Below are 12,964 nucleotides of genomic sequence, written 5' to 3'. Positions count from 1 at the left end.
CTGACACCACGCTGGGCCGGCCACCGGGGGCCGCCCTTCCCCGCCGTCCAAACCGAGAGGGAGAACGCCCATCAGCATCCCGCCGGCTCCTCCTCCTTCTCTTCCTCCTCCTCGTCTAGCGCCGACCTCCCCAAGATGGCGGGCGGAGGGGGCCCACTTCCGCTTCCGGTGCTAGCGGCCCGGCGGGGGGGGCAAGATGGCGGCGGCAGTAAGGGTCCGCGGCCGGTGCGAGCTGCCACCGCGCTCCGGCCCAGGCTGGCTCCTCGGCCTCTCCGCCTTGCTGAGCATGGCGGCTCGCGGGGCCTGGGCCACCACGCACTGGGTCGTCACGGAGGACGGCAAGATCCAGCAGCAGGTAGCGGCGGCGGCGCCCCGGTCCGCCCGCGCCGGCCCTCGCCCTGGGGGGGGGGGGGGATCCCCGCTCCGGCCCGACCCCTGGCTGGCCGTCTGGCTGGCTCCGCGCGGCCCCGCCCCGGCCCACCTTCCCGGGCCCCCGGGCCCCGGCCCGGGGGACCCCGGCGCCCCCCTTCCCCACGGCCGCCTGCAAGTTCTCAGGCTCCCGCTCCCGGGGCCGCGCGCCGCGTGCGGAGCATCGCCCCGGCGGTCGGGGTTCGGGCCCCGGGGACATTGTAAACCATAGATTCGTTTTTTTCTCTGTCCGCCTCTGGTTCCCCTGGGGCCCACGCGTCGCCAGCCAGCTCCCGGAGGAAGTGGAAAGCAGGTGGCAGCGCGGGGCTCCGGGGCCGTGACAGCTTGGGCACCCGGAGGCAGGGGGTCATGGCTGGCTGCTTCCCCTCGTCCTGCTCCTTCCCCGCCGCCGGCCTTCCTGTCTGGCTGCGGTGTACCGTTACCCAGGTACACGTTTCACCGTGTCCCCAGGTCGGCAGGGGCTCACGGGAGACCAGATGCACTCTCTCTCCTTGCGAAGGAATGTGTGCAGAAGATGCCTCTGGTGGCGTCGCCTGCATCCTTCCAGCAGGCACGGCCCTCCGTTCCCCGGCGGGCGGGCGCGCTCGGCATTGTGTCTGTACCTCGTTGCTGTAGCCCTGCAAGAAGGATGTGCCATTTCCTGCATTCTTGTGCCTGAACTAATTCCTGCTTTTCTTGCATAACTTTATGGTTGCCTGCATTTGGTGCATGCTGATGCCCAAAGGGTACGTCTCTGTGTGTGTGTGGTACAGAATCTTGGTGAACTTCGTGGATTTCAACACTCTTGAAAGCAATTCTGAAAAGTTCAGCGAACATGGAGAAAGTGAAGTGTGAGCCCCAAGCAGGTTAGCTCAGTTTAGCCCCCTGATCTCAAATGGATTAACCATTCATTGTGTGAAATGCCCGGTCCCTCGAGTGGCCTGTGATGAACGGTGATAGGAACGCAGTGCAAGGCTCACTTTTGTGTAGAGTCTAGTGCACATTTAGATCTGCCGTGGGATGCGCATTTTATCTCACCTATAATGAAGGAGTTGAAACGTTTAAAAATCAGCGTTGGTGTTGGTGAGTGGTTTTCAGCAGAGCTGAGAAAAGATTGACTTCCTATTGGGTGGCATTTCCTCTTTACCTACCTTACACTAGAAAAAAAAAATTTCCTTTCATGGTCGTGCCAGCCGAGGCTTAAGAAATATGTGTTTCAGAAACCCTAGCCGTGACCGGTTTGGCTCAGTGGGTAGAGAGAGCGTCGGCCTGTGGACTGAAGGGTCCCAGGTTCCATTCCAGTCAAGGGCATGTACTTTGGTTGCGGGCACATCCCCAGTAGGAGGTGTGCAGTAGGTAGCTGATCGATGTTTCTCTCTCATCGGTGTTTCTAACTCTCTATCTTTCTCCCTTCCTCTCTGTAAAAAATCTATAATATATATATATATATATATATATATATATATATATATACACACACACACACACACACACATATTGTGTGTGTGTGTGTGTATATATATATATATTTAAAAGAAACCCTAGAAAACACTGCACATTCATCTCTAAGGAAAGATTGGAAATCTTATGTGAGTCCTGGTTACTTGCCCCCTTCTTTCGTTTCCCTGAGGCCCTCCTGAAGGGAGACAGGGAATTAATTCACTCCTGCTGCAATTTGGGGATCCCTTCTCCTATTGGCTCTTCTACGGTATTGCTTTTGGCCACAGCTATTTATACTCCATGACATTGATTTCTCCTTACCATTTTGGTGTCCTGCCACTCAGCTGAGAAAGTAGCCCATCTGGTAGAAATGTATTTATTACTTTTATGCTGAAAGTAATTACTTCTATGCTGTAAGGGAAAGTAGAATCTGATTGGGTTTTTATTTTTTTAAACAAATTCCTTCGTTTTGCACATTGATGTATATGTTTTAGTGGGGAAAGGTACGGGTTGCATCAGAAAAGGAGAAGTCTAGAGAATTTTCTGGATCTCTGCCAAGTCACCACTGCAGTAAGTTATTAGGCTTAACGTTAGGAAAGCAAGGTTCTTTGCTACATGCCTTCTTAAAGGACCCTTTTCAGTGAATTTTCCGGTGTTTTGCTATACAACATATACTTAGATTCGAGCCATCATAAAAATGTATAACAGAATAAAGTTGGTGGCTATATTGAAACAATAGGAGGCGAGTTGGATATCATGGTCAGCTTCTAAGTTCCACTCTGATAGCTGTGTGTGCATTACCCATGCTGCCCTTTCGGCAATAATTTGAATGCAGGCAAAATCCAAACTTCCGTTATAACTGTGATTAATTATCACATTTGGATATACTTGTTAAAGAATTGCAAGATCCCTTCAGTATGTACAATAGATTGGAGTATACTGCAGATCTATCCATTCATTCAGAAACATAATAAAAAACTTAGTGTATATATTGTGTCCTTCATGACATACCACATTTCTTGTTACTTGTTCTTGGTTATACTATCTATGATTTCCATTTTCATGTTGCCTAATACCAGGGCAAAGGCCAAGGGCAAACTGAAATAACAGATCTTAGAAAAGTAGAGGGACAAATACCTTTTGAATCGCTTCACCTGATATTTAAACCTGTTTAAATTAGATATAATAGGCCATTGTTTTCATAGTGAATGTGGAGAAGTACTTGTGAATTAAAAATTAGAGTTGCCAAGTGTAGTTTTAAAGAGACATTTTCTATCATTATAGTTAAAGTTTAAAATAAGAAAGTAGTCCTTCCCAGGAGAAGAGACTGAACATTTGTTTGGTTTTTCTATTCCTGGCCTTCCTATTGTAGATGATCAAGATATGCACCCACAAGCTCAGACTGCAGACTGGTGAACATGCACATATACTGGAAGCCCTGGATCTGTGAAGGGGTTGAAATGGGGATTCAGTCAGAGCCAGGAAGCAGACACTCCTTCACAGCCTCCTCACAGTCAAAGCTGGGCTGCTTCTGGCAATAGCAGGTGTCTAACTAGTTGGCATAGCAGCTCAGGAAATTGTTCTTCCCACAGTCCCTGCTCCAGCCAGGAAGCATATCTGTAGTGTTCTTAGGCTCCATGTGTACTGAGCCACCACTGAACTCCCAGGAGCATTGTCCAGGAAATCCTGGAGCGGGGATGTGAAGAGAATGCTCCAGTCACTAAGTTCATTTCCCATTGAAGTCAGGGGATATCTAAAAAAGGCCCCTTCCTTCCTTCTCTTCTGCAGTTCTGTGTTTTTCTCCCAACTGTGGGCTTTGGAATACTTCTGACCCATTAGTGACCAAGCTCTCTAATGTTGTTTGAGCAGGGTCCTTAACTTGGAGTCCGTGGATTTGAGCAGTGGGCTATTGTAATCTAGTCACTAGAAGGATCTACCCTGTGTGTAATTAGGTCAATGGATCTTTTGGTTGACTTCACTGTGAAGAGGCTTCAAGATAAACATTTTTTGTTTCATTTTTTAAAATATATTTTATTGATTTTTTACAGAGAGGAAGGGAGAGGGATAGAGAGCTAGAAACATCAATGAGAGAGAAACATCGACCAGCTGCCTCGTGCACACCCTCACCGGGGATGTGACCGCAACCAATGTACATGCCCTTGACCGGAATCAAACCCAGGACTTTTCGGTCTGGAGGCCAACGCTCTATCCACTGAGCCAAACTGGTTTCGGCTTTTTGTTTCATTTTTATGTTCTTTTTGCTTAATTACTAGTGTAGCAACATCTGTTTTCTATTTTTATCAAAAGTGTCTAGCACCCAGCCAGCATGGCTCAGTGGTTGAGTGCCAACCTATGAACCAGGAGTTCACAGTTCAATTCTCATTCAGGGCTTATGCCCCGGTTGTGGGCTCGATCCCCAGTGTGGGGCATGCAGAAGGCAGCCGATCAATGATTCTCATCATTGATGTTTCTATCTCTCCCTTTCTCTCTGAAATCAATAAAAAATATATTTTAAAGTGTCTAGCAACTCAATTGCATTGGAGATTAAATATATTTGTGGATTAGCTTGAGAGCCTAGTTACTATATATTGCATCTTTTTTGGGGTGCGGGGTGAGGGTTGGGGGGGTGGAATTGTTCCCTGTTCTAACAGATGGATTCTTGAAATGTTACAAGTTTGTTTGTTGCAGCCTATTGAGTCAAGAAGTTGTACTGTTAGCTAGTACTGGATTTATTGCTCTAAAATTTTAAGTAGGTATCATCTTTTTCAGCTCTCTGATAATATTTATCTTCTTGGCTACTGCTTCCCTCTCTAATCTTAGAATGATAGAATTTTAGATTTGGAAAAATTATTTAAGAATATATAACTCTTAGCTGAAACCAGTTTGGCTCAGTGGATAGAGCATCGGCCTGCGGACTGAAAGGTCCCGGGTTCGATTCCGGTCAAGGGCATGTACCTTGGTTGCGGGCACATCCCCAGTGGGGGATGTGCAAGAGGCAGCTGATCGATGGTTCTCTCTCATCGATGTTTCTAACTCTCTGTTCCTCTCTCTTCCTCTCTGTAAAAAAATCAATAAAATATATATATATTTTTTTTTTTTTAAAAAGAATATATAACTCTTAGACAAGAAAGTCACTCCAAGTCACATAATTAATGAATGGTATTTAGTTGTAACAATCAGTAAAAATGTATTTATCTGCAGTAGCCTACAAGTGAGCACTTTGTAATCAGTAAATGTGAAGTGCCCATCCCTTTCTGGTAACACCTTACAAATGAAGGAATAAAAATAAAAGCAAAAATAAGACCAATGAAGTAAATATCTTCCCTTTTCCAGTTTGCTTTCCTCTGCAGCATGTTTTGTGGTGACTTCAAATTGGGGGTAGGTGGGCAGGGAGGGTCCCAAATAGGTGTGAATTAACTTACCTCCTCTCTATCAAGTCGATGTGTTAGGAGTGCAGATCCTTTTAACTGTTCAGACAGAACAAACAAGGTTGCTGACAAAATGATGCCCTGAAGCCTAGCAGTCTTGGCAAAGATTCGTTTGATGAGCAGCTATTTCAGTAGCTATGGCTAAAGAAGAGCTATCAGCTTTAGTTGGACAAGACTAAGTCTTTATTGGTTTCTAATAGCTTATAAGTGAAGGAGTAGCTTAATTTTGGTCAGATGTTAAATAATTTGGTTAATCTGGGAGAGAGCATCGATATAGTACCATTAAACTGACAGTTTCATTTCACAGCTTTTCTAAAGTGAACCCATCTAGCCCTAACCAGTTTGGCTCAGTGGAGAGAGCATCGATCAGTCTGTGGACTCAAGGGTCCCAGGTTCAATCTCTGTCAAGGGCATGTACCTTGGTTGCGGGCACATCCCCAGTGGGAGGTGTGCAGGAGGCAGCTGATCGATGTTTCTCTCTCATCGATGTTTCTAACTCCCTATCTCTCTCTTTTCCGCTCTGTAAAAAATCAATAAAATAAAATAAAAAAATTAAAAAAAACCTGAACCTATCATTTTGCCATGGAGTAGTTTCCTTGTTTATACACTTCAGGGATTTACTTGGACCTGAGAGGTCATAGTGGTTATTCACTAACTTACTAGGCACCTGGTAAACCTTTGCAGTTTCTCCTAGACTTTGGTATCAAAATGACTCTTATTCAGTCCACTGTTTTTAGATATTTCCTACTATTATTTTTCTTCTTATCAATTACCCAAATATTAATTTTGTTTATACTGCAGAGTAGTAATAGGAACTTGGATATATACAGAGATAAACTATAATTTTAAATAATTTCTCCAGTTATTTATTGAACAAGTATTTATTGGCTGCTTCCCTTTTTTGCCAGCTTTTTTTTCCATTGGCTACTGTGACACAAAATTCTCACTTTTCTTTAGCAGTGAGCAAAGTACAGCTCTTTTTCCACTTTTTTTTTCCCTCTTCTTACTGCACTTATCTTTTAGATCAATGGTTCTCAAATTTTACTTTGCACAAAAATAATCTGATTCTTGCCTGAATGCAGATTCAGAGGCCACTCAGAGGGTCTAATTCCGGAAGTTGGTGATGGAGCCAAGGATTCTACATTTTTATCAAACTCCTGGGGAGATTATAATGCAGAAGGGTCACAGATCATTCTGGGAAATTCGGTTTTTTACATTGCTCTTCCTCCAACTTCTGTCCTAAAGCCTTCTCTCTTTACTCTTTACACCTGGTCAATCTCATTCCTTCTCAGGACTTAAGTTACCATCTCTATGCTGAGAGTATCCACGTTTCTTTCTGCAATTCAGGTTTTTTCTCCAGTTATAGATTCAAGACCTTTATATTAGCTTTTAATTCCATGTGAATGCCCTCTGGGTACTTCAAACTTCATATGACCAAATCTTAACTTATTTTACCCCTACACCTGTGTCATGCTCTATTTTCCCAAATTTAATGAAAGACACTACCATTCACCATTTACACATTTGTCTATGTCAGAAATCAAATGGTCTCTTTTAATTTCTCCCTCTGCCTTAATCCTTACCAACATCTTTCAGTTTTACTTTCTAATTATATCATCTTCCCAAAGCCACTATCATTACTGTAATTCAGTAATGAAAACTTGAATTAGAAAATTAAAGCAGGGCATTGTAAAAATAAATATCTAACATTTTGGGGAGTACTTAAAGAAAAAAAATGGCCCTAGCCAGTTTGGCTCAGTGGATAGAGTGTCAGCCCGCAGACTGAAGGGTCCTGGGTTCGATTCCAGTCAAGGGCACATACCTTGGTTGCAGGTTCTCTGGCCCTGGTCAGGAGTCATGCAGGAGGCAACCAATCAATGTTTCTCCAGACCCGTGGTCGGCAAACTGCGGCTCGAGAGCCACATGCGGCTCTTGGGCCCCTTGAGTGTGGCTCTTCCACAAAATACCACAGCCTGGGCGAGTCTATTTTGAAGAAGTGGCATTAGAAGAAGTTTAAATTTTAAAAATTTGGCTCTCAAAAGAAATTTCTATCGTTGGGAAAAATATCGTTGTCCTGTTGATATTTGGCTCTGCTGACTAATGAGTTTGCCGACCACTGAATTAGACTATCACCTGCTCCATGAGGGGAGTGGCTATATCACCTTCTCTGCAACTCCATCCTTTCTCATGCTGCTTAAACACATAGGCTGGTTTCTGTTGAGTGGATGGTGTAAGGAAAGGAGATAAAAGGTTCCTGCCTTTTAGGAATTTACCATTATCTGAATGAAGCCGTACCATACTCATTAATGTGCTAGTCATCTGGAGGCCTGCCTAAAGGAAGCCTCACGTGTCCAAGAACCAGCACTCGGCCTTCAGAAAAGGTGAGAAGAGCCACAGTTTCAGAGCTGCCTCTTCCTGTCTGCTGCGATCAGGTTGTGTGTGCAAGGGAGGTCATCCACTCCGTCACTGATGTGGCCAATGTTTTCCTCTCCTGCTCCCTCCCTCCTTCCACTCTCTCTTAAAAACATCCTCAGGTGAGGATTAACAAGGAACAAACAGAATTTATAAGGTCATGACAATTTTATGTAAGCCAAAGTATATATTTGCTTTCAAGACACACTACTGGGCGTTCACACTGGCAGATCATACTGCGCCTCCCACATTTGTTTAGTCAAGCAGCAACCACTTCGCGGATCTAACTTTAGAAAAGAACTCACTCATGCATTTTTTACTAACCTCTTACTCCAGTCCTCACTTTCCCTCTGAGGCACTTAGCTATTCTTTAATTAAAATCAGGTGACTGCCAAGAGGGAGCCTAATGGTCAGTCTTTTCCACTCGAGCGGGGAGTTGAGATGGGTAATTAATCTTTAGTAAAACTTAAGAGAGTAAAGTACTGCCAACCATGGCCAAATGGAGTCAGGAACGTTTTTATTTGAGCAAGTATTTGCCGAGTGCTTTTTGTGTGCCTGTTAACACTCGGCTGGCTTGGCGCACACAGTCTCCGCCATGCCTGAGTGAGTTCTTTGTTAAGTACTTGGAAGACAGCAGTGAGGGAGATACCGCCCCTGCCTTCATAGAGTTTGTACTTGATACAGTCATACAAATACGTGGAAGTGACTGTAATTTAGGATTTCAACAGGAAACTTTTGTTGTAATAAAACAATTTAATGCCTGTATTTCACTGAACACTTTACCCAGTATTTTCCTGTTATCTCATTTTTATTCTCATACAGACCCAGAAAACGTGGGTATTGATCTCTTATGAGTAAAGACATTTAGGCTGAGTGTGGTTAAATTCCTTGCCATGCAGGTAAGAAGTCGCAGAATGTAAACCTAAGCCCAGATTTGATTCTAAACTGTTTTTCCTTGCTGCAGTGCTCAACATGGGTACTAACAATAACAAAAAAATGTGTAGTTTTATTTGTAAAACAAATACCAAAATTAAAGATTGTTTCAATTTTATAATTGAACTTAAAATTATAAAATACATGCTCATTATTCAAGTTTTTCCCCCCAAGCTACTAAGTATGTTATAAAAGGAAAAGTGAAAGTTTTGTAACTACTCACAAACCTCCCTGGCAGCAATCACGGAATTAGTTGTGCATTCTTCCAAAAAGTTCCTATTCATTTGCAAACACACACACACACACACACACACACACACACAGAGAGATTTGTTCTAAACACACAGCTGGAAACATTATGTCTCACCGCTATCTTTTATTCACTTAATAAGACTTAAACATCTGTCCATGTCAGAAATAAAAAGCTAACCCCTTCTACCTTCAGACCGCATAGTACTCAGTTGCATAGATGTTCTGTGACTTATTTAACCAGTTTCCTAGGGAGGGACATTTATGTATGCTTCATGAATCTATTGAGTATGTCTGTCTGTAAGATAAATTCTTTGAAATGGAATCTCCTGGTTCTAAGAATGCATTATATTTCATTTTCTTAAGTATTGCCCACCTGCCCTCCTAAGGTAAGGTGACCAGATGTCCCGCTTTCGGCTGGACAGTCCCGATTTTTAACAATTTGTCCCGCATCCCGTGGCACTTTTAAAAAGTCCAAAAGATCTAAAAGATTCTTTCCAAAAATCGGGACTTTTTCAAAACGCCGCGGGACAAATTCTTAAAAATCGGGATTGTCCCGCCAAAAGCGGGACATCTGGTCACCTTATCCTAAGGAACTGCATGAGGAGTGTTTGAAAATACCCAGCAGCGTTTAAAACCTTTCTAGTGAAAAACCGTTATTCTATCCATCGCGCTTCACTAAAGTGTTGCAGCCGTAAGTAGAAGTCTGGACAAAAGGAACCTTCAGTTTGGTTTTGACCTTCGTAGAAAAACTAAACCATTGTCATTAATGCTTATTTCACATTGCTGGGAATACAGTCAAACTGGAGGTTCCCCCCAACCCTCTGCCTAGGTTGATGAGTAATCAAGTTTTGATGAGTAGTAATCAAGTTAAACTTTACTCCGTTGTGTCTTTTTTAGAGCAACATTTTCTAGCTCAGTGTTTCCCAACCTTCTCTCATGATGAGAATCACCTGGTGGAGTTGTTAAAACACAGATTCCTGAATCCCAACTAAGAAGTGCTAAACTAGAATTTTTGGGAACATATAGGTAAAATTGTATACTTAACTAGTGCTCTAACACAGATGTTATATACAGAGCACTAAGTTAGGTATGCAATTTTACCTATATGTTCCCAAAAATTCTAGTTTAGCACTTCTTAGTTGGGATTCAGGAATCTGTGTTTTAACAACTCCACCAGGTGATTCTCATCATGAGAGAAGGTTGGGAAACACTGTAATCTAGCTTGAACAGTAAGTAATTCCCTGGCTGTTGAGTGTGCTATCACCTGAGTAACGATAAAGTTACCAAGATCCCATTTCTGGCACTGATTGTAGTGTCACTTTTCCAATATTTGGTTAACACATCTGTCTCAGCTTGGGCTGCTATAACAAAATACTGTCAACTGGGAGGCTTAAGCAACAGAGTTTATTTTCTCACAGTTTTGAAGGCAGGAAATCCAAGATCACCAGAGTCAGATTCTGGTGAGGCTCGCAGATAGCTGCATTATTGCTGTCACTGGGCAGAAAGAGAAAGTAAGCTCTCTGGCATCTCCTCTTAAAAGGTCACCACTCCCACCCTGCAGGCCCAAAACCACACGACTTCATCTAAACTGGATCACCTCCCAAAGGCCCATTCTCCAGTTATCTTCACTTTGGGGGTCAGGGCGTCAATGTCTGTATTTTAGGAAGATACAACTCGGCACCCATCTAAGTAAAAACTTGTAAACTGCCATGTTTTTATTAATCTCCATTATGTCTAGTATTATTTCTGCTACTTGGTGCTGATATTAGTTTTCTAATCCTGCTGCTAAAAATCAGTAATTGAGTGATTTAAAACAACACCAATTTATTATTTTACCAACTTGTATTTCACTCTACCCAGGCAGACAGAAGCAGTATATATCTTGCTGGAGGTTTTAGGGGAGAAACCATTTCCTTGCCTTTTCTTTCTTTTTTTTAAAATATATTTTATTGATTTTTTTACAGAGAGGAAGGGAGAGAGATAGAGCTAGAAACACCTACCAGCCGCCTCCTGCACACCCCCTATCGGGGATGTGCCCGCAACCAATGTACAATGCCCCTGACCGGAATCGAACCCGGGACCCTTCAGTCCGCAGACCGACGCTCTACCGCTGAGCCAAACCGGTTTCGGCTCCTTGCCTTTTCTAGTTGCCACCCATATTCCTTGCCTCTTGCCTCTCCCCTTCCTTTTTCCCCCCCCAGATATGAAATAGAGGAAATATCTAATGGTGTGCTTTGATATTTTAAACAGGAAATGTTTAATGGTGTGTTTTGATATTATTTTAAACCTAAACAAACAAAAAAAAACTTAAAAAAAAAAAAAAAAAAAGGAACAGTGATATCAATATGAAAAACTGTGGATAGGTCACTGTTGCTTCAAATAACAAAGAATAACAGGAGCAAAGATGGTGCAATGATTTTGCCAGCATCAATCATTACTTTTTTTGCTTCAATCATTACTTTTTTAATAAAAGGGTACAGAAATTAGTTAAATTGTAAAAGCCTGTAGCATTGACACAAAGGAGAATTAGATCCACTTGTGGGATACTTCTGGAAAAATGGGAATTCTATTCAGGAGATTGATTATTTGAGAAATGTTAGCAAGTTCCTAATGAAGGGAGAGGGAGGGTTTAATAGGAAATTAGGATTTCAAGTGCTCAAGCAATTTATATTATTTATCTCTATTTCAAAGGCAAAGTCAGTCTCTTTGTTTGTTTGTTTGTTTGTTAATGCTCACCTGAGAATATGTTTCCATTGATTTTTAGAGAGGAAGGGAGATGTAGAGACAGAGAGAGAGAAACAATTCCACACGTAACCCTGATCAGGGATGGGGATTGAGCCTGCAACCGAGGTACATGTCCTTGACCAGAATTTAGTCTGCGAGCTGATGTTCTATCCACTGAGCCAAACCAGCTAGGGCAGCCTCTTTATATTAAATCAAGAATAAGCAGTGTAGCCGAAACCGGTTTGGCTCAATGGATAGAGCGTCGGCTTGGGGACTGGAGGGTCCCGGGTTCGATTCCGGTCAAGGGCATGTACCTTGGTTGTGGGCATATCCCCAGTAGGGGGTGTGCAAGATGTTGCTCTCTCATCGATATTTCTAACTCTCTATCTCTCTCCCTTCCTCTCTGTACAAAATCAATAAAATATATATTAAAAAAAAAAAAGAATAAGCAGTGTCTAAAATATTTGCCTGACAGAATTTGCTCCAAGGTGCTTATTATGTTTTTTCCTTTTTTCTTACTGTTGTGGCTGAAGTTTATTTATAGTTCAATATACTTGATAAGTAAAAATTATACTAAGGTAATTTTTTCTTTTGTATGTATACTATGTGTGTGAACCTGGATCTTTTCTACCTTTTAGTCTACTTGTGGATGTTCATGCAACTTTTCTTACGTAAAAGTTTCAGTGAAAGTTCATAACACAGTTTTAAAAATTACGGGGCTCAAGGGGCCAGCTGGTAAACTACATCATCAACACTGAGGGTTTCTTTGCCCAGTTCAGCGAGGAATTGGGTTAAGGAAACATGAAAAGAGATAGCAGGCATATCCTGGACCCAAGGATAGTTCTGATTTCTCAATTCTCCTTACTCTCTTTTTGCCAGAGGTGTTGGGAAGCATCTGAGATGACCACTGGTAGCAAATTCGGAGCATATTGGGCCCCTTCCCTGAATATACCACCAGCTATGCCCATTTTATTGAGGAGGAAATGAGAAAGTTGTGTGGGGAAGGCCTGGAGGGAGTCAATGGGCTGGGGAAAGGAATATCTGTATATTTTCAGCAATAAAAATAATTTTTAGTAAATACATGTAGCATAGTGCTCCAAAGATTCCTTTTAGCAAGATGACCCATAGATAGCACTTAAAAAAAAAAGCAAAAAAACAAAAAAAACAAAACTGCTTTATATATTTAAGTAATATGTGTTCCCTGTAGAAAAAAAGTCAGAAAACACAAGAAAAGAATAATTGTTAACCTCCAAAATTTCTTTGCTGGAAGCTTCAGAATGCCAAAACTAAAAATGTCAGTCTGGAGTAAGAAAAGGTTTATTGACCAAGAAGGCACCAACCAAGAAGATGGGACCCTGGTAGTTCCT

At 42.6% G+C, this 12,964-nt stretch overlaps 1 protein-coding gene across 1 annotated transcript in view; it reads left to right on the top strand.

The window, feature by feature from the left end:
- Positions 1–157: 157 nt before the first annotated feature.
- Positions 158–12,964, top strand: part of TTC17 (tetratricopeptide repeat domain 17) — a 73,596-nt gene continuing 60,789 nt past the window's right edge. Inside the window, exon 1 of the mRNA XM_084894000.1 lies at positions 158–355. Coding sequence (XP_084750126.1) covers positions 197–355 — 159 coding nt within the window. The 5' untranslated portion in view covers positions 158–196. The remainder of the gene's footprint in view (positions 356–12,964) is intronic.

The sequence above is a fragment of the Pipistrellus hanaki genome (genome assembly GCF_964339955.1).
Source record: "Pipistrellus hanaki genome assembly, chromosome: 9".
Lineage (NCBI taxonomy): Eukaryota > Metazoa > Chordata > Mammalia > Chiroptera > Vespertilionidae > Pipistrellus > Pipistrellus hanaki.
The sequence above is the reverse complement of the archived record's forward strand: the minus strand, read 5'-3'. Positions and strand labels throughout refer to the sequence as shown.